The 22589-nt window shown below is 53.7% G+C and overlaps 1 protein-coding gene across 4 annotated transcripts in view; it reads left to right on the top strand.

Moving 5' to 3' along the window:
• Positions 1-9126: 9126 nt before the first annotated feature.
• Positions 9127-22589, top strand: part of ING4 (inhibitor of growth family member 4) — a 17184-nt gene continuing 3721 nt past the window's right edge. For 2 of the 4 annotated variants that reach the window (XM_072129781.1, XM_072129782.1), the window contains exons 1-6: positions 9260-9390; positions 11722-11793; positions 13535-13701; positions 13776-13890; positions 21146-21254; positions 21409-21553. In XM_072129781.1, coding sequence (XP_071985882.1) covers positions 9312-9390; positions 11722-11793; positions 13535-13701; positions 13776-13890; positions 21146-21254; positions 21409-21553 — 687 coding nt within the window. In that variant the 5' untranslated portion in view covers positions 9260-9311. Of the gene's footprint in view, positions 9391-11721; positions 11794-13534; positions 13702-13775; positions 13891-21145; positions 21255-21408; positions 21554-22589 lie in introns of all 4 variants that reach the window. The other 2 variants (XM_072129783.1, XM_072129784.1) reach the window with 2 other exon arrangements.

The following is a 22589-nucleotide window of genomic DNA, read 5'->3' as shown; positions in this document are numbered from 1 at the left end:
GACCTCTCCTTCTTCTCCAGGACCTCTGCAATTCTCCCTGGCAGCTCTCACTCACCTCCTGCACCAGATCCTGACTGATCGCCGTCCATTCCTGCACAATCACTGCTGCATTCTGTCACAATGTGTTGGGTTTTGTTTGTCCCCCGTCTCCTGATGATTGACCACAAGTTCTCAATGGGATAAGATCTGGGGAGTTTCCAGGCCATGGACCCAGAATCTCTGTGTTCTGCTCCCGGGCCATGGACCCAGAATCTCTGTGTTCTGTTCCCGGGCCATGGACCCAGAATCTCTGTGTTCTGTTCCCGGGCCATGGACCCAGAATCTCTGTGATCTGTTCCCGGGCCATGGACCCAGAATCTCTGTGATCTGTTCCCGGGCCATGGACCCAGAATCTCTGTGTTCTGTTCCCGGAGCCATGGACCCAGAATCTCTGTGTTCTGTTCCCGGGCCATGGACCCAGAATCTCTGTGTTCTGTTCCCGGAGCCATGGACCCAGAATCTCTGTGTTCTGTTCCCGGGCCATGGACCCAGAATCTCTGTGTTCTGTTCCCGGGCCATGGACCCAGAATCTCTGTGTTCTGCTCCCGGGCCATGGACCCAGAATCTCTGTGTTCTGCTCCCGGGCCATGGACCCAGAATCTCTGTGTTCTGCTCCCGGGCCATGGACCCAGAATCTCTGTGTTCTGTTCCCGGGCCATGGACCCAGAATCTCTGTGTTCTGTTCCCGGGCCATGGACCCAGAATCTCTGTGTTCTGTTCCCGGGCCATGGACCCAGAATCTCTGTGTTCTGTTCCCGGGCCATGGACCCAGAATCTCTGTGATCTGTTCCCGGGCCATGGACCCAGAATCTCTGTGATCTGTTCCCGGGCCATGGACCCAGAATCTCTGTGTTCTGTTCCCGGAGCCATGGACCCAGAATCTCTGTGTTCTGTTCCCGGGCCATGGACCCAGAATCTCTGTGTTCTGTTCCCGGGCCATGGACCCAGAATCTCTGTGTTCTGTTCCCGGAGCCATGGACCCAGAATCTCTGTGTTCTGTTCCCGGACCATGGACCCAGAATCTCTGTGTTCTGTTCCCGGGCCATGGACCCAGAATCTCTGTGTTCTGTTCCCGGGCCATGGACCCAGAATCTCTGTGTTCTGTTCCCGGGCCATGGACCCAGAATCTCTGTGATCTGTTCCCGGGCCATGGACCCAGAATCTCTGTGTTCTGTTCCCCGGCCATGGACCCAGAATCTCTGTGTTCTGTTCCCGGGCCATGGAGCCAGAATCTCTGTGTTCTGTTCCCGGAGCCATGGACCCAGAATCTGTGTGTTCTGTTCCCGGGCCATGGACCCAGAATCTGTGTGTTCTGTTCCCCGGCCATGGACCCAGAATCTCTGTGTTCTGTTCCCGGGCCATGGAGCCAGAATCTCTGTGTTCTGTTCCCGGAGCCATGGACCCAGAATCTCTGTGTTCTGTTCCCGGGCCATGGACCCAGAATCTCTGTGTTCTGTTCCCCGGCCATGGACCCAGAATCTCTGTGTTCTGTTCCCGGGCCATGGAGCCAGAATCTCTGTGTTCTGTTCCCGGAGCCATGGACCCAGAATCTCTGTGTTCTGTTCCCGGGCCATGGACCCAGAATCTCTGTGTTCTGTCCCCGGAGCCATGGACCCAGAATCTCTGTGTTCTGTTCCCGGGCCATGGACCCAGAATCTCTGTGTTGTGTTCCCGGGCCATGGACCCAGAATCTCTGTGTTCTGTTCCCGGAGCCATGGACCCAGAATCTCTGTGTTCTGTTCCCGGAGCCATGGACCCAGAATCTCTGTGTTGTGTTCCCGGGCCATGGACCCAGAATCTCTGTGTTCTGTTCCCGGGCCATGGACCCAGAATCTCTGTGTTCTGTTCCCTGCACCATTTAGTTCTCCCCTTTATGGCCGGTGCTCCATCATGCTGGAGGAGGCTCTGCTCATCACCATCTGCTCCTGGAGGGTCGGGAGAAGCGGCTCCTGGAGGGTCGGGAGAAGCGGCTCCTGGAGGGTTGGGAGAAGCGGCTCCTGGAGGACATTCTGCTCCATTCTTTATCCATGGGGGTGTTTTTAGGCGATTCCCTTGGCTGAGAAGCCGCCCCCCCCCCCCCCCCCACATGAATGGCTGCAGGAGCTTTACAGGTGCAGGAGACAGGACTGGGGGCATCGCTCACCTTGTCTGCTCCCAATAATCGGAAAGGGGATTCATCAGAGACAATCACTCCCCCCCAGTCCTCAGCGTCCACTCCCTGCACCTCCTGCAGAATATCCGTCTGTCCCCCAGTCCTCAGCGTCCACTCCCTGCACCTCCTGCAGAATATCCGTCTGTCCCCCAGTCCTCAGCGTCCACTCCCTGCACCTCCTGCAGAATATCCGTCTGTCCCCCAGTCCTCAGCGTCCACTCCCTGCACCTCCTGCAGAATATCCGTCTGTCCCCCGGTCCTCAGCGTCCACTCCCTGCACCTCCTGCAGAATATCCGTCTGTCCCCCAGTCCTCAGCGTCCACTCCCTGCACCTCCTGCAGAATATCCGTCTGTCCCCCAGTCCTCAGCGTCCACTCCCTGCACCTCCTGCAGAATATCCGTCTGTCCCCCAGTCCTCAGCGTCCACTCCCTGCACCTCCTGCAGAATATCCGTCTGTCCCCCAGTCCTCAGCGTCCACTCCCTGCACCTCCTGCAGAATATCCGTCTGTCCCCCAGTCCTCAGCGTCCACTCCCTGCACCTCCTGCAGGATATCTGTCTGTCCCCCAGTCCTCAGCGTCCACTCCCTGCACCTCCTGCAGAATATCCGTCTGTCCCCCAGTCCTCAGCGTCCACTCCCTGCACCTCCTGCAGAATATCCGTCTGTCCCCCAGTCCTCAGCGTCCACTCCCTGCACCACCTGCAGAATATCCGTCTGTCCCCCAGTCCTCAGCGTCCGCTCCCTGCACCTCCTGCAGAATATCCGTCTGTCCCCCAGTCCTCAGCGTCCACTCCCTGCACCTCCTGCAGAATATCCGTCTGTCCCCCAGTCCTCAGCGTCCACTCCCTGCACCTCCTGCAGAATATCCGTCTGTCCCCCAGTCCTCAGCGTCCACTCCCTGCACCTCCTGCAGAATATCAGTCTGTCCCCCAGTCCTCAGCGTCCACTCCCTGCACCTCCTGCAGAATATCAGTCTGTCCCCCAGTCCTCAGCGTCCGCTCCCTGCACCTCCTGCAGAATATCTGTCTGTCCCCCAGTCCTCAGCGTCCACTCCCTGCACCTCCTGCAGGATATCTGTCTGTCCCCCAGTCCTCAGCGTCCACTCCCTGCACCTCCTGCAGAATATCCGTCTGTCCCCCAGTCCTCAGCGTCCACTCCCTGCACCTCCTGCAGAATATCCGTCTGTCCCCCAGTCCTCAGCGTCCACTCCCTGCACCACCTGCAGAATATCCGTCTGTCCCCCAGTCCTCAGCGTCCGCTCCCTGCACCTCCTGCAGAATATCCGTCTGTCCCCCAGTCCTCAGCGTCCGCTCCCTGCACCTCCTGCAGAATATCCGTCTGTCCCCCAGTCCTCAGCGTCCACTCCCTGCACCTCCTGCAGGATATCCGTCTGTCCCCCAGTCCTCAGCGTCCACTCCCTGCACCTCCTGCAGAATATCCGTCTGTCCCCCAGTCCTCAGCGTCCACTCCCTGCACCTCCTGCAGAATATCCGTCTGTCCCCCAGTCCTCAGCGTCCACTCCCTGCACCTCCTGCAGAATATCCGTCTGTCCCCCAGTCCTCAGTGTCCACTCCCTGCACCTCCTGCAGGATATCCGTCTGTCCCTGATGGTTTCTGGAGAGAAGCGGCTTCTGTGCTGCCCTCCTGGACACCAGGCCTTGCTCCAGGAGTCTCCGCAGTGTCACAGTGCGTGCAGATGCCTCACACCTGCTGCTGCCATTCCTGAGCTCTGCGATGCTGGGAGCCCCATCCCCAAGCTGAGACACTTGTAACAGACGCTCCTGGTGCTTGCTGGTCCTTCTTGGGCTCCTGGAGCCTTTTTGGTAACAATGGAGCCTCTCTCCTTGGATTCCTTGATGATGCGATAGATCGGTGACTGAGGTGACATCTTTCTCGCTGCGATACTCTTCCCTGTGGCCAGTTTTGTGCAATGATGACTGCTCGTGTTTCTTTAGAGATAACCATGGGTAACAGAAGAGAAACAATGATGCCATGCACCAGCCTCCTTGTAAAGTGTCCAGGGGTGTGATTGTTACTTATCCTGACAGATTGTCCCCAGCCCTGTCCCCATCAGCCCCCGCACCTGTGTTACTGGAGACATCACTGACACCATGTTACCTGCTCCTATTATACTGCCCAGTGGTGATTGTTACTTACACATGACACATTGTCCCCAGCCCTGTCCCCATCAGCCCCCGCACCTGTGTTACTGGGGACATCACTGACACCATGTTACCTGCTCCTATTATACTGCCCAGTGGTGATTGTTACTTACACATGACACATTGTCCCCAGCCCTGTCCTCATCAGCCCCGCACCTGTGTTACTGGGGACATCACTGACACCATGTTACCTGCTCCTATTATACTGCCCAGTGGTGATTGTTACTTACACATGACACATTGTCCCCAGCCCTGTCCCCATCAGCCCCCGCACCTGTGTTACTGGAGACATCACTGACACCATGTTACCTGCTCCTATTATACTGCCCAGTGGTGATTGTTACTTACACATGACACATTGTCCCCAGCCCTGTCCCCATCAGCCCCCGCACCTGTGTTACTGGAGACATCACTGACACCATGTTACCTGCTCCTATTATACTGCCCAGTGGTGATTGTTACTTACACCTGACACATTGTCCCCAGCCTTGTCCCCATCAGCCCCCGCACCTGTGTTACTGGAGACATCACTGACACCATGTTACCTGCTCCTATTATACTGCCCAGTGGTGATTGTTACTTACACATGACACATTGTCCCCAGCCTTGTCCCCATCAGCCCCCGCACCTGTGTTACTGGAGACATCACTGACACCATGTTACCTGCTCCTATTATACTGCCCAGTGGTGATTGTTACTTACACATGACACATTGTCCCCAGCCCTGTCCCCATCAGCCCCCGCACCTGTGTTACTGGAGACATCACTGACACCATGTTACCTGCTCCTATTATACTGCCCAGTGGTGATTGTTACTTACACATGACACATTGTCCCCAGCCCTGTCCCCATCAGCCCCCGCACCTGTGTTACTGGGGACATCACTGACACCATGTTACCTGCTCCTATTATACTGCCCAGTGGTGATTGTTACTTACACATGACACATTGTCCCCAGCCCTGTCCCCATCAGCCCCCGCACCTGTGTTACTGGGGACATCACTGACACCATGTTACCTGCTCCTATTATACTGCCCAGTGGTGATTGTTACTTACACATGACACATTGTCCCCAGCCCTGTCCCCATCAGCCCCCGCACCTGTGTTACTGGAGACATCACTGACACCATGTTACCTGCTCCTATTATACTGCCCAGTGGTGATTGTTACTTACACATGACACATTGGGGGACATTTACTATGGTGTTTCCGCCAGTTTTGTGGCGCTCTCACCACATGTTCTGCTCTCAGACCTATTTATTAGCTGTCGGGGACAGAAAAAATGACTTTTTCCGTCTGCTCCGACTCTTCTCCGAAAAGGGGCGTGGCTTTGGCGGAGTGGAAACTCAGACAGAATTAATATGTGTCACAGCCATTTTTGGGCGCTGTAAACTGGCGGAAAGTAGACCAAAAGAAAACTGGTCTAGCAGGGACTGTTGGACATATTTCTGGTGCTCGGGACAGATTTTGGTCCCAGGGACAGAAAATGGTCTCGGCGCCAGAAATGTCTCTGCACAGCTCTACAATATTAAATGTGTATCTTCTTTCCGAGAGCAGGTCGGTAACAAAGCCAATGCAGACACCGACACTTTAAGTAAATGTCCCCCATTGTCCCCAGCCCTGTCCTCATCAGCCCCTGCACCTGTGTTACTGGAGACATCACTGACACCATGTTACCTGCTCCTATTATACTGCCCAGTGGTGATTGTTACTTACACATGACACATTGTCCCCAGCCCTGTCCTCATCAGCCCCCGCACCTGTGTTACTGGAGACATCACTGACACCATGTTACCTGCTCCTATTATACTGCCCAGTGGTGATTGTTACTTACACATGACACATTGTCCCCAGCCCGGTCCCCATCAGCCCCTGCACCTGTGTTACTGGAGACATCACTGACACCATGTTACCTGCTCCTATTATACTGCCCAGTGGTGATTGTTACTTACACATGACACATTGTCCCCAGCCCTGTCCCCATCAGCCCCCGCACCTGTGTTACTGGGGACATCACTGACACCATGTTACCTGCTCCTATTATACTGCCCAGTGGTGATTGTTACTTACACATGACACATTGTCCCCCAGCCCTGTCCCCATCAGCCCCCGCACCTGTGTTACTGGGGACATCACTGACACCATGTTACCTGCTCCTATTATACTGCCCAGTGGTGATTGTTACTTACACATGACACATTGTCCCCAGCCCTGTCCCCATCAGCCCCCGCACCTGTGTTACTGGAGGCATCACTGACACCATGTTACCTGCTCCTATTATACTGCCCAGTGGTGATTGTTACTTACACATGACACATTGTCCCCCAGCCCTGTCCCCATCAGCCCCCGCACCTGTGTTACTGGAGACATCACTGACACCATGTTACCTGCTCCTATTATACTGCCCAGTGGTGATTGTTACTTACACATGACACATTGTCCCAAGCCCTGTCCCCATCAGCCCCCGCACCTGTGTTACTGGAGACATCACTGACACCATGTTACCTGCTCCTATTATACTGCCCAGTGGTGATTGTTACTTACACATGACAGATTGTCCCCAGTCCTGTCCCCATCAGCCCCCGCACCTGTGTTACTGGGGACATCACTGACACCATGTTACCGGCTCCTATTATACTGCCCAGTGGTGATTGTTACTTACACATGACACATTGTCCCCCAGCCCTGTCCCCATCAGCCCCCGCACCTGTGTTACTGGGGACATCACTGACACCATGTTACCTGCTCCTATTATACTGCCCAGTGGTGATTGTTACTTACACATGACACATTGTCCCCAGCCCTGTCCCCATCAGCCCCCGCACCTGTGTTACTGGGGACATCACTGACACCATGTTACCTGCTCCTATTATACTGCCCAGTGGTGATTGTTACTTACACATGACACATTGTCCCCAGCCCTGTCCCCATCAGCCCCCGCACCTGTGTTACTGGGGACATCACTGACACCATGTTACCTGCCCCTATTATACTGCCCAGTGGTGATTGTTACTTACACATGACACATTGTCCCCAGCCCTGTCCCCATCAGCCCCCGCACCTGTGTTACTGGGGACATCACTGACACCATGTTACCTGCTCCTATAATACTGCCCAGTGGTGATTGTTACTTACACATGACACATTGTCCCCAGACCTGTCCCCATCAGCCCCTGCACCTGTGTTACTGGAGACATCACTGACACCATGTTACCTGCTCCTATTATACTGCCCAGTGGTGATTGTTACTTACACATGACACATTGTCCCCAGCCCTGTCCCCATCAGCCCCCGCACCTGTGTTACTGGAGACATCACTGACACCATGTTACCTGCTCCTATTATACTGCCCAGTGGTGATTGTTACTTACACATGACACATTGTCCCCAGCCCTGTCCTCATCAGCCCCCGCACCTGTGTTACTGGAGACATCACTGACACCATGTTACCTGCTCCTATTATACTGCCCAGTGGTGATTGTTACTTACACATGACACATTGTCCCCAGCCCTGTCCCCATCAGCCCCCGCACCTGTGTTACTGGAGACATCACTGACACCATGTTACCTGCTCCTATTATACTGCCCAGTGGTGATTGTTACTTACACATGACACATTGTCCCCAGCCCTGTCCCCATCAGCCCCTGCACCTGTGTTACTGGAGACATCACTGACACCATGTTACCTGCTCCTATTATACTGCCCAGTGGTGATTGTTACTTACACATGACACATTGTCCCCAGCCCTGTCCCCATCAGCCCCCGCACCTGTGTTACTGGAGACATCACTGACACCATGTTACCTGCTCCTATTATACTGCCCAGTGGTGATTGTTACTTACACATGACACATTGTCCCCAGCCCTGTCCCCATCAGCCCCCGCACCTGTGTTACTGGAGACATCACTGACACCATGTTACCTGCTCCTATTATACTGCCCAGTGGTGATTGTTACTTACACATGACACATTGTCCCCAGCCCTGTCCCCATCAGCCCCCGCACCTGTGTTACTGGAGACATCACTGACACCATGTTACCTGCCCCTATTATACTGCCCAGTGGTGATTGTTACTTACACATGACACATTGTCCCCAGCCCTGTCCCCATCAGCCCCCGCACCTGTGTTACTGGGGACATCACTGACACCATGTTACCTGCTCCTATTATACTGCCCAGTGGTGATTGTTACTTACACATGACACATTGTCCCCAGCCCTGTCCCCATCAGCCCCTGCACCTGTGTTACTGGAGACATCACTGACACCATGGCAGCTGCTCCGCCTTAGGAGCCTGCAATGAAGGTGAAATGTGTTTTGGGGGAAAAAGTTCATTTTCTGGGTAAATATTGACTGTGTAATGAATTGCTGATAAGCTGATCCCTCTGTATAACATTCTGGAGAATATGCAAATTACCATTATAACACCTGATGCCGGAGACTTTGTAACAATTATCATTTGTGTCATTCTCACAAGTTTTGGCCATGACTGTAGAATCTGCCATTAAATATCTGAACGTGTCACATACAAGGAAATGGAGTGAAGTGAAACGGACTACAAGTCCCAGCATGCAGATATTGCTTAGAGGTGACCCTGACTGCCCCTGTGTCCGGGAATGTTCCATGTTTCCTTATTTAGGCGATAATTTATTTCTTATTACACTATGAGACAATAGCGCTACAGATCATGGGCTCCGCCAAAATGGCGCCTCCCTCCCGGTGCTGGAGCCAGGACTCGAGCGCCGCGCTCTGCCTCTAGTGTCCGGCGCCGCTGAGGTACCACACAAAGGATGAAGGGGATTTGTTTTGTTGTGGCCCCGACAAGATGGCGACACGGCGAGCGCCGTAGGGTCTCCGCTGGACGGAAGTCGCCTTGTAGTCGCTCAAGATGGCGGCGGGCATGTACCTGGAGCATTATCTGGACAGTAAGTTATGGGCACAGTGTGAGGAGCCCTGAGATGTCCCGGGAGATGTCCCGGGAGCCCACACCGTTGGAAGGAGGAGACCCCGGGAGCAGAGTCTGGGAGCAGGCAGCGGGTAGGAGAGGGGCAAGAGGCTGGGGGAGGGGCAGGGGGGCAGAATACAGGAGGAGGGGGGGGCAGAATACAGGAGGAGGGGGGGGCAGAATACAGGAGGAGGGGGGGGCAGAATACAGGAGGAGGGGGGGGGCAGAATACAGGAGGAGGGGGGGGGAAATACAGGAGGAGGGGGGGCAATATACAGGGGGGGGGCAATATACAGGAGGAGGGGGGGGGCAATATACAGGAGGAGGGGGGGAGCAGAATACAGGAGGAGGGGGGGGGGCAGAATACAGGAGGAGGGGGGGGGCAGAATACAGGAGGGGAGGAGGGGGGGGCAGAATACAGGAGGAGCGGGGGGGGCAATATACAGGAGGAGCGGGGGGGGGCAATATACAGGAGGAGCGGGGGGGGGCAATATACAGGAGAAGGGGGGGGCAGAATACAGGAGGAGAGGGGGCAATATACAGTGGGGGGCAGAATACAGGAGAGGAGGGGGGGGGCAGAGTACAGGAGAGGAGGGGGGGGGCAGAGTACAGGAGAGGAGGGGGGGGCAGAGTACAGGAGAGGAGGGGGGGGGGCAGAGTACAGGAGAGGAGGGGGGGGCAGAGTACAGGAGAGGAGGGGGGGGCAGAGTACAGGAGAGGAGGGGGGGCAGAGTACAGGAGAGGAGGGGGGGGCAGAGTACAGGAGAGGAGGGGGCAGAGTACAGGAGAGGAGGGGGGGGCAGAGTACAGGAGAGGAGGGGGGGGCACAGTATACAGGAGAGGAGGGGGCGGCAGAGTACAGGAGAGGAGGGGGGGCAGAGTACAGGAGAGGAGGGAGGGGCACAGTATACAGGAGAGGAGGGGGGGGCAGAGTACAGGAGAGGAGGGGGGGGCAGAGTACAGGAGAGGAGGGGGGGCAGAATACAGGAGAGGAGGGGGGGCAGAGTACAGGAGAGGAGGGGGGGGCAGAGTACAGGAGAGGAGGAGGAGGGGGGGCAGAATACAGGAGGAGGGGGGGGGCAGAGTACAGGAGAGGAGGGGGGGGGCAGAATACAGGAGGAGGGGGGGGGCAGAGTACAGGAGAGGAGGGGGGGGCAGAGTACAGGAGAGGAGGGGGGGGGCAGAGTACAGGAGAGGAGGGGGGGCAGAGTACAGGAGAGGAGGGGGGGCAGAGTACAGGAGAGGAGGGGGGGCAGAGTACAGGAGAGGAGGGGGGCAGAGTACAGGAGAGGAGGGGGGGGCAGAGTACAGGAGAGGAGGGGGGGCAGAGTACAGGAGAGGAGGGGGGGCAGAGTACAGGAGAGGAGGGGGGGCAGAGTACAGGAGAGGAGGGGGGGCAGAGTACAGGAGAGGAGGGGGGGCAGAGTACAGGAGAGGAGGAGGCACAGTATACAGGAGAGGAGGGGGGGGCAGAGTACAGGAGAGGAGGGGGGGGCAGAGTACAGGAGAGGAGGGGGGGCAGAATACAGGGAGGAGGGGGGGCAGAGTACAGAGAGGAGGGGGGGGCAGAGTACAGGAGAGGAGGAGGGGGGGCAGAATACAGGAGAGGGGGGGCAGAGTACAGGAGAGGAGGGGGGGCAGAGTACAGGAGAGGAGGGGGGGGGCAGAGTACAGGAGGAGGGGGGGGGCAGAGTACAGGAGAGGAGGGGGGGGCAGAATACAGGAGAGGGGGGGGGCAGAGTACAGGAGAGGAGGGGGGCAGAGTACAGGAGAGGAGGGGGGGGCAGAGTACAGGAGAGGAGGGGGGGGCAGAGTACAGGGAGGAGGGGGGGCAGAGTACAGGAGAGGAGGGGGGGCAGAGTACAGGAGAGGAGGGGGGGCAGAGTACAGGAGAGGAGGGGGCGGCAGAGTACAGGAGAGGAGGGGGGGCAGAGTACAGGAGAGGAGGGGGGCAGAGTACAGGAGAGGAGGGGGGCAGAGTACAGGAGAGGAGGGGGGGGCAGAGTACAGGAGAGGAGGGGGGGGCAGAGTACAGGAGAGGAGGGGGGCAGAGTACAGGAGAGGAGGGGGGCAGAGTACAGGAGAGGAGGGGGGCAGAGTACAGGAGAGGAGGGGGGGGCAGAGTACAGGAGAGGAGGGGGGGCAGAGTACAGGAGAGGAGGGGGCAGAGTACAGGAGAGGAGGGGGGCAGAGTACAGGAGAGGAGGGGGGGCAGAGTACAGGAGAGGAGGGGGGCAGAGTACAGGAGAGGAGGGGGGCAGAGTACAGGAGAGGAGGGGGGGCAGAGTACAGGAGAGGAGGGGGGGGCAGAGTACAGGAGAGGAGGGGGGGGCAGAGTACAGGAGAGGAGGGGGGGCAGAGTACAGGAGAGGGGGTGCGCTGGGGCTGGTGATATACATTGTCATGTGATCATCTTCCTCCAGGTATAGAAAATCTGCCATTTGAGCTCCAAAGGAACTTCCAGCTGATGAGGGATCTGGACCAGAGGACAGAAGGTGACATGAATTTGGGTTGTATTAGGGGGATTTGGCTCCTGATGTGTGTGTGTGGGGGGGGGGTCAACGCGAGGTCTGATGTGTGCGGGGGGGTCAACGCGAGGTCTGATGTGTGTGTGCGGGACGGGTCAGCGCGAGGTCTGATGTGTGCGGGGGGGTCAACGCGAGGTCTGATGTGTGTGTGCGGGACGGGTCAGCGCGAGGTCTGATGTGTGTGTGTGTGCGGGACGGGTCAGCGCGAGGTCTGATGTGTGTGTGCGGGACGGGTCAGCGCGAGGTCTGATGTGTGTGTGCGGGACGGGTCAGCGCGAGGTCTGATGTGTGTGTGCGGGACGGGTCAGCGCGAGGTCTGATGTGTGTGTGCGGGACGGGTCAGCGCGAGGTCTGATGTGTGTGTGCGGGACGGGTCAGCGCGAGGTCTGATGTGTGTGTGCGGGACGGGTCAGCGCGAGGTCTGATGTGTGTGTGCGGGACGGGTCAGCGCGAGGTCTGATGTGTGTGTGCGGGACGGGTCAGCGCGAGGTCTGATGTGTGTGTGCGGGACGGGTCAGCGCGAGGTCTGATGTGTGTGTGCGGGACGGGTCAGCGCGAGGTCTGATGTGTGTGTGCGGGACGGGTCAGCGCGAGGTCTGATGTGTGTGTGCGGGACGGGTCAGCGCGAGGTCTGATGTGTGTGTTGCGGGACGGGTCAGCGCGAGGTCTGATGTGTGTGTGCGGGACAGGTCAGCGCGAGGTCTGATGTGTTGTGCGGGACGGGTCAGCGCGAGGTCTGATTGTGTGTGTGCGGGACGGGTCAGCGCGAGGTCTGATGTGTGTGTGCGGGACGGGTCAGCGCGAGGTCTGATGTGTGTGTGCGGGACGGGTCAGCGCGAGGTCTGATGTGTGTGTGCGGGACGGGTCAGCGCGAGGTCTGATGTGTGTGTGCGGGACGGGTCAGCGCGAGGTCTGATGTGTGTGTGCGGGACGGGTCAGCGCGAGGTCTGATGTGTGTGTGCGGGACGGGTCAGCGCGAGGTCTGATGTGTGTGTGCGGGACGGGTCAGCGCGAGGTCTGATGTGTGTGTGCGGGACGGGTCAGCGCGAGGTCTGATGTGTGTGTGCGGGACGGGTCAGCGCGAGGTCTGATGTGTGTGTGTGCGGGACGGGTCAGCGCGAGGTCTGATGTGTGTGTGTGCGGGACGGGTCAGCGCGAGGTCTGATGTGTGTGTGTGCGGGACGGGTCAGCGCGAGGTCTGATGTGTGTGTGTGCGGGACGGGTCAGCGCGAGGTCTGATGTGTGTGTGTGCGGGACGGGTCAGCGCGAGGTCTGATGTGTGTGTGTGCGGGACGGGTCAGCGCGAGGTCTGATGTGTGTGTGTGCGGGACGGGTCAGCGCGAGGTCTGATGTGTGTGTGTGCGGGACGGGTCAGCGCGAGGTCTGATGTGTGTGTGTGCGGGACGGGTCAGCGCGAGGTCTGATGTGTGTGTGTGCGGGACGGGTCAGCGCGAGGTCTGATGTGTGTGTGTGCGGGACGGGTCAGCGCGAGGTCTGATGTGTGTGTGTGCGGGACGGGTCAGCGCGAGGTCTGATGTGTGTGTGTGCGGGACGGGTCAGCGCGAGGTCTGATGTGTGTGTGTGCGGGACGGGTCAGCGCGAGGTCTGATGTGTGTGTGCGGGACGGGTCAGCGCGAGGTCTGATGTGTGTGTGCGGGACGGGTCAGCGCGAGGTCTGATGTTGGGGCGACGCTCTCTTTTCTCGCAGACCTGAAGTGTCACATCGATGGTCTGTCCTGCCAGTACATGAGCGGCGCCCGCAGCCTGAGCTCGGAGGAGAAGCTGCAGCTCCTCAGACAAGTGCAGGAGGCCTACAGCAAGTGCAAGGAGTACGGGGACGACAAGGTGCAGCTGGCCATGCAGACCTACGAGATGGTAAGTGGCCGCTGCAGCGCCCAGGCTCCTCCTCGCTGCACCGGCCCCGTCTCTAGTTCTCTTTTTCCTTGCAGGTCGACAAACACATCCGGAGGCTGGACACGGATCTCGCTCGCTTCGAAGCCGATCTGAAAGAAAAGCACATCGAATCCAGCGACTACGACAGCTGCTCCAGCAAGGGCAAAAAGAGTGAGGAGACGACTTACCTGCTCACTATTCTACTGCTGGTGCAGTCACTGTGTACATACATGACATTACTTATCCTGTACTGATCCTGAGTTACATCCTGTATTATACTCCAGAGCTGCACTCACTATTCTGCTGCTGGTGCGGTCACTGTGTACATACATGACATTACTTATCCTGTACTGATCCTGAGTTACATCCTGTATTATACCCCAGAGCTGCACTCACTATTCTGCTGCTGGTGCAGTCACTGTGTACATACATGACATTACTTATCCTGTACTGATCCTGAGTTACATCCTGTATTATACTCCAGAGCTGCACTCACTATTCTACTGCTGGTGCAGTCACTGTGTACATACATGACAATACTTATCCTGTACTGATCCTGAGTTACATCCTGTATTATACTCCAAAGCTGCACTCACTATTCTGCTGCTGGTGCAGTCACTGTGTACATACATGACATTACTTATCCTGTACTGATCCTGAGTTACATCCTGTATTATACCCCAGGGCTGCACTCACTATTCTGCTGCTGGTGCGGTCACTGTGTACATACATGACATTACTTATCCTGTACTGATCCTGAGTTACATCCTGTATTATACTCCAGAGCTGCACTCACTATTCTGCTGCTGGTGCAGTCACTGTGTACATACATGACATTACTTATCCTGTACTGATCCTGAGTTACATCCTGTATTATACCCCAGGGCTGCACTCACTATTCTGCTGCTGGTGCAGTCACTGTGTACATACATGACATTACTTATCCTGTACTGATCCTGAGTTACATCCTGTATTAACTGTGTACATACATGACATTACTTATCCTGTACTGATCCTGAGTTACATCCTGTATTATACCCCAGGGCTGCACCACCCCCACCCACCCCCCAAGAGACACTCACGTGTGAATTACTGTGTCCGGCTGCACTCACTATTCTGCTGCTGGTGCAGTCACTGTGTACCATTACTATCCTGTCCTGAGTTACATCCTGTATATACTCCAGAGCTGCACTCACTATTCTGCTGCTGGTGCAGTCACTGTGTACATACATGACATTACTTATCCTGTACTGATCCTGAGTTACATCCTGTATTATACCCCAGGGCTGCACTCACTATTCTGCTGCTGGTGCGGTCACTGTGTACATACATGACATTACTTATCCTGTACTGATCCTGAGTTACATCCTGTATTATACTCCAGAGCTGCACTCACTATTCTGCTGCTGGTGCAGTCACTGTGTACATACATGACATTACTTATCCTGTACTGATCCTGAGTTACATCCTGTATTATACCCAGGGCTGCACTCACTATTCTGCTGCTGGTGCGGTCACTGTGTACATACATGACATTACTTATCCTGTACTGATCCTGAGTTACATCCTGTATTATACCCCAGAGCTGCACTCACTATTCTGCTGCTGGTGCAGTCACTGTGTACATACATGACATTACTTTATCCTGTACTGATCCTGAGTTACATCCTGTATTATACCCCAGAGCTGCACTCACTATTCTGCTGCTGGTGCAGTCACTGTGTACATACATGACATTACTTATCCTGTACTGATCCTGAGTTACATCCTGTATTATACCCAGAGCTGCACTCACTTATTCTGCTGCTGGTGCAGTCACTGTGTACATACATGACATTACTTATCCTGTACTGATCCTGAGTTACATCCTGTATTATACCCCAGAGCTGCACTCACTATTCTGCTGCTGGTGCAGTCACTGTGTACATACATGACATTACTTATCCTGTACTGATCCTGAGTTACATCCTGTATTATACTCCAGAGCTGCACTCACTATTCTGCTGCTGGTGCAGTCACTGTGTACATACATGACATTACTTATCCTGTACTGATCCTGAGTTACATCCTGTATTATACTCCAGAGCTGCACTCACTATTCTGCTGCTGGGGCAGTCACTGTGTACATACATGACATTACTTATCCTGTACTGATCCTGAGTTACATCCTGTATTATACCCCAGAGCTGCACTCACTATTCTACTGCTGGGGCAGTCACTGTGTACATACATGACATACTTATCCTGTACTGATCCTGAGTTACATCCTGTATTATACCCCAGAGCTGCACTCACTATTCTACTGCTGGTGCAGTCACTGTGTACATACATGACATTACTTATCCTGTACTGATCCTGAGTTACATCCTGTATTATACCCCAGAGCTGCACTCACTATTCTGCTGCTGGTGCAGTCACTGTGTACATACATGACATTACTTATCCTGTACTGATCCTGAGTTACATCCTGTATTATACCCCAGAGCTGCACTCACTATTCTGCTGCTGGTGCAGTCACTGTGTACATACATGACATTACTTATCCTGTACTGATCCTGAGTTACATCCTGTATTATACCCCAGAGCTGCACTCACTATTCTGCTGCTGGTGCAGTCACTGTGTACATACATGACATTACTTATCCTGTACTGATCCTGAGTTACATCCTGTATTATACCCCAGAGCTCACTCACTATTCTGCTGCTGGGGCAGTCTACTGTGTACATACATGACATTACTTATCCTGTACTGATCCTGAGTTACATCCTGTATTATACCCCCAGAGCTGCACTCACTATTCTGCTGCTGGTGCAGTCACTGTGTACATACATGACATTACTTATCCTGTACTGATCCTGAGTTACATCCTGTATTATACTCCAGAGCTGCACTCACTATTCTGCTGCTGGTGCAGTCACTGTGTACATACATGACATTACTTATCCTGTACTGATCCTGAGTTACATCCTGTATTATACCCCAGAGCTGCACTCACTATTCTGCTGCTGGTGCAGTCACTGTGTACATACATGACATTACTTATCCTGTACTGATCCTGAGTTACATCCTGTATTATACTCCAGAGCTGCACTCACTATTCTGCTGCTGGTGCAGTCACTGTGTACATACATGACATTACTTATCCTGTACTGATCCTGAGTTACATCCTGTATTATACCCCAGGGCTGCACTCACTATTCTGCTGCTGGTGCAGTCACTGTGTACATACATGACATTACTTCATCCTGTACTGATCCTGAGTTACATCCTGTATTATACCCCAGAGCTGCACTCACTATTCTGCTGCTGGTGCAGTCACTGTGTACATACATGACATTACTTATCCTGTACTGATCCTGAGTTACATCCTGTATTATACCCCAGAGCTGCACTCACTATTCTGCTGCTGGTGCAGTCACTGTGTACATACATGACATTACTTATCCTGTACTGATCCTGAGTTACATCCTGTATTATACCCCAGAGCTGCACTCACTATTCTGCTGCTGGTGCAGTCACTGTGTACATACATGACATTACTTATCCTGTACTGATCCTGAGTTACATCCTGTATTATACCCCAGAGCTGCACTCACTATTCTGCTGCTGGTGCAGTCACTGTGTACATACATGACATTACTTATCCTGTACTGATCCTGAGTTACATCCTGTATTATACCCCAGAGCTGCACTCACTATTCTACTGCTGGTGCAGTCACTGTGTACATACATGACATTACTTATCCTGTACTGATCCTGAGTTACATCCTGTATTATACCCCAGAGCTGCACTCACTATTCTGCTGCTGGGGCAGTCACTGTGTACATACATGACATTACTTATCCTGTACTGATCCTGAGTTACATCCTGTATTATACCCCAGAGCTGCACTCACTATTCTGCTGCTGGTGCAGTCACTGTGTACATACATGACATTACTTATCCTGTACTGATCCTGAGTTACATCCTGTATTATACCCCAGAGCTGCAGTCACTATTCTGCTGCTGGTGCAGTCACTGTGTACATACATGACATTACTTATCCTGTACTGATCCTGAGTTACATCCTGTATTATACTCCAGAGCTGCACTCACTATTCTGCTGCTGGTGCAGTCACTGTGTACATACATGACATTACTTATCCTGTACTGATCCTGAGTTACATCCTGTATTATACTCCAGAGCTGCACTCACTATTCTGCTGCTGGTGCAGTCACTGTGTACATACATGACATTACTTATCCTGTACTGATCCTGAGTTACATCCTGTATTATACCCCAGAGCTGCACTCACTATTCTGCTGCTGGTGCAGTCACTGTGTACATACATGACATTACTTATCCTGTACTGATCCTGAGTTACATCCTGTATTATACCCCAGAGCTGCACTCACTATTCTGCTGCTGGTGCAGTCACTGTGTACATACATGACATTACTTATCCTGTACTGATCCTGAGTTACATCCTGTATTATACCCCAGAGCTGCACTCACTATTCTACTGCTGGTGCAGTCACTGTGTACATACATGACATTACTTATCCTGTACTGATCCTGAGTTACATCCTGTATTATACTCCAGAGCTGGACTCACTATTCTACTGCTGGTGCAGTCACTGTGTACATACATGACATTACTTATCCTGTACTGATCCTGAGTTACATCCTGTATTATACCCCAGAGCTGCACTCACTATTCTGCTGCTGGTGCAGTCACTGTGTACATACATGACATTACTTATCCTGTACTGATCCTGAGTTACATCCTGTATTATACCCCAGAGCTGCACTCACTATTCTGCTGCTGGTGCAGTCACTGTGTACATACATGGACATTAGTTATCCTGTACTGATCCTGAGTTACATCCTGTATTATACCCCAGAGCTGCACTCACTATTCTGCTGCTGGTGCAGTCACTGTGTACATACATGACATTACTTATCCTGTACTGATCCTGAGTTACATCCTGTATTATACCCCAGAGCTGCACTCACTATCTGCTGCTGGTGCAGTCACTGTGTACATACATGACATTACTTATCCTGTACTGATCCTGAGTTACATCCTGTATTATACCCCAGAGCTGCACTCACTATCTGCTGCTGGTGCAGTCACTGTGTACATACATGACATTACTTATCCTGTACTGATCCTGAGTTACATCCTGTATTATACCCCAGAGCTGCACTCACTATTCTGCTGCTGGTGCAGTCACTGTGTACATACATGACATTACTTATCCTGTACTGATCCTGAGTTACATCCTGTATTATACCCCAGAGCTGCACTCACTATTCTGCTGCTGGTGCAGTCACTGTGTACATACATGACATTACTTATCCTGTACTGATCCTGAGTTACATCCTGTATTATACTCCAGAGCTGCACTCACTATTCTGCTGCTGGTGCAGTCACTGTGTACATACATGACATTACTTATCCTGTACTGATCCTGAGTTACATCCTGTATTATACCCCAGAGCTGCACTCACTATTCTGCTGCTGGTGCAGTCACTGTGTACATACATGACATTACTTATCCTGTACTGATCCTGAGTTACATCCTGTATAATACTCCAGAGCTGCACTCACTATTCTGCTGCTGGTGCAGTCACTGTGTACATACATGACATTACTTATCCTGTACTGATCCTGAGTTACATCCTGTATTATACCCCAGAGCTGCACTCACTATTCTGCTGCTGGTGCAGTCACTGTGTACATACATGACATTACTTATCCTGTACTGATCCTGAGTTACATCCTGTATCATACTCCAGAGCTGCACTCACTATTCTGCTGCTGGTGCAGTCACTGTGTACATACATGACATTACTTATCCTGTACTGATCCTGAGTTACATCCTGTATTATACCCCAGAGCTGCACTCACTATTCTGCTGCTGGTACAGTCACTGTGTACATACATGACATTACTTATCCTGTACTGATCCTGAGTTACATCCTGTATTATACCCCAGAGCTGCACTCACTATTCTGCTGCTGGTACAGTCACTGTGTACATACATGACATTACTTATCCTGTACTGATCCTGAGTTACATCCTGTATTATACCCCAGAGCTGCACTCACTTTTCTGCTGCTGGTGCAGTCACTGTGTACATACATGACATTACTTATCCTGTACTGATCCTGAGTTACATCCTGTATTATACCCCAGAGCTGCACTCACTATTCTGCTGCTGGTGCAGTCACTGTGTACATACATGACATTACTTATCCTGTACTGATCCTGAGTTACATCCTGTATTATACTCCAGAGCTGCACTCACTATTCTGCTGCTGGTGCAGTCACTGTGTACATACATGACATTACTTATCCTGTACTGATCCTGAGTTACATCCTGTATTATACCCCAGAGCTGCACTCACTATTCTGCTGCTGGTGCAGTCACTGTGTACATACATGACATTACTTATCCTGTACTGATCCTGAGTTACATCCTGTATTATACTCCAGAGCTGCACTCACTATTCTGCTGCTGGTGCAGTCACTGTGTACATACATGACATTACTTATCCTGTACTGATCCTGAGTTACATCCTGTATTATACTCCAGAGCTGCACTCACTATTCTGCTGCTGGTGCAGTCACTGTGTAGATACATGACATTACTTATCCTGTACTGATCCTGAGTTACATCCTGTATTATACTGCAGAGCTGCACTCACTATTCTGCTGCTGGTGCAGTCACTGTGTACATACATGACATTACTTATCCTGTACTGATCCTGAGTTACATCCTGTATTATACCCCAGAGCTGCACTCACTATTCTGCTGCTGGTGCAGTCACTGTGTACATACATGACATTACTTATCCTGTACTGATCCTGAGTTACATCCTGTATTATACTCCAGAGCTGCACTCACTATTCTGCTGCTGGTGCAGTCACTGTGTACATACATGACTTTACTTATCCTGTACTGATCCTGAGTTACATCCTGTATTATACTCCAGAGCTGCACTCACTATTCTGCTGCTGCTGCAGTCACTGTGTACATACATGACATTACTTATCCTGTACTGATCCTGAGTTACATCCTGTATTATACCCCAGAGCTGCACTCACTATTCTGCTGCTGGTGCAGTCACTGTGTACATACATGACATTACTTATCCTGTACTGATCCTGAGTTACATCCTGTATTATACCCCAGAGCTGCACTCACTATTCTGCTGGTGGGTCTGTCATTCTACATATATTAAGGCCGATCTTTACCATTACTTAGCCCAAATAAATTCTTCAGATCCGGTCTTCTCCTTTCTCCATGGAACTGATGGAATAAATAATTGTTCCCAGTAAATCATCCCTTCTTTTTTCTTACCTTCAGATTTGGCCCCTCACCCCTTTTGTTCCCGCCCCTACATTGGGATAACACTTTGATTATCCTTCCTGCAGAGGGCAGAGGTCAGAAGGAGAAGAAAGCTCCTAAAGTCAGATCAAAGGTGAAGAACTCAGACGACGAAGCGACAAAGAGCGGACAGAAGAAGATCAAATTGGTCCAGACGTGAGTCACGTGGCGGGTGTGTCACACGGGGGGCGGGGTGCTGGCGGGTGCATCACGTGGCGGGTGTGTCACACGGGGGGCGGGGTGCTGGCGGGTGCATCACGTGGCGGGTGTGTAATGTGTCTGCAGCCTCACTGATAACTTTCCCTTTCAGGGCAGAATACAGCACTCCTGCTAGTAATTTTGGGAAAGTGCACCCTTCTGATGTGTTGGATATGCCTGTGGACCCCAACGAGCCCACGTACTGCCTGTGCCACCAGGTGTCCTATGGAGAGATGATTGGTTGTGACAATCCAGATGTAAGCGATTTCTTTGCATGTTAATGTTTTAGCAGTGAGGACACAATATATAACCAGGGGGCGAGCCGACCAGGGGGAGAACTGACCTGACCAGGGGGAGAACTGACCTGACCAGGGGGAGCTCACAAGATCATGGACCCTCACATGCAGGACCCTCATTCACTTCTCTGAGGTTATTGCACAAGTCTGACTGAGCATGTGCAGCTGTGCCGAGTCTAAGGGGCTGGGGGGCTCCTAATTGCTGGGGGTCCATGTCCTACCTCGAATAGGGGGTATGTCCTTAGAGGGATCTCTCCAGGGACTATGAAATGTTGTATGAGCAGAACATCCCCCCCCCCCCGTGCAGTCTCGGGTGACCTCCCCTCTCCCCCCCCCGTGCAGTCTCGGGTGACCTCCCCTCTCCCCCCCCGTGCAGTCTCGGGTGACCTCTCTCCCCCCCCCCCGCCCCCCGTGCAGTCTCGGGTGACCTCTCTCCCCCCCGCCCCCCGTGCAGTCTCGGGTGACCTCTCTTCCCCCCCCCCCCCGCCCCCCGTGCAGTCTCGGGTGACCTCTCTCCCCCCCGCCCCCCGTGCAGTCTCGGGTGACCTCCCCTCTCCCCCCACCCCCCACCCCCGTGCAGTCTCGGGTGACCTCCACTCTCCCTCCCCCGTGCAGTCTCGGGTGACCTCCCCTCTCCCTCCCCCGTGCAGTCTCGGGTGACCTCCCCTCTCCCCCCACCCCCCACCCCCGTGCAGTCTCGGGTGACCTCCACTCTCCCTCCCCCGTGCAGTCTCGGGTGACCTCCCCTCTCCCTCCCCCGTGCAGTCTCGGGTGACCTCCCCTCTCCCCCCCCCGTGCAGTCTCGGGTGACCTCCCCTCTCCCCCCCCCCCGTGCAGTCTCGGGTGACCTCCCCTCTCCCCCCCCCCCCCCGTGCAGTCTCGGGTGACCTCCCCTCTCCCCCCCCCCCCCCGTGCAGTCTCGGGTGACCTCCCCTCTCCCCCCCCCCCCCGTGCAGTCTCGGGTGACCTCCCCTCTCCCTCCCCCGTGCAGTCTCGG

Source organism: Engystomops pustulosus, chromosome 11 (genome assembly GCF_040894005.1).
Source record: "Engystomops pustulosus chromosome 11, aEngPut4.maternal, whole genome shotgun sequence".
Lineage (NCBI taxonomy): Eukaryota > Metazoa > Chordata > Amphibia > Anura > Leptodactylidae > Engystomops > Engystomops pustulosus.
Note: the sequence above shows the minus strand (reverse complement) of the source record. Positions and strands in the feature narration are given on the sequence as shown.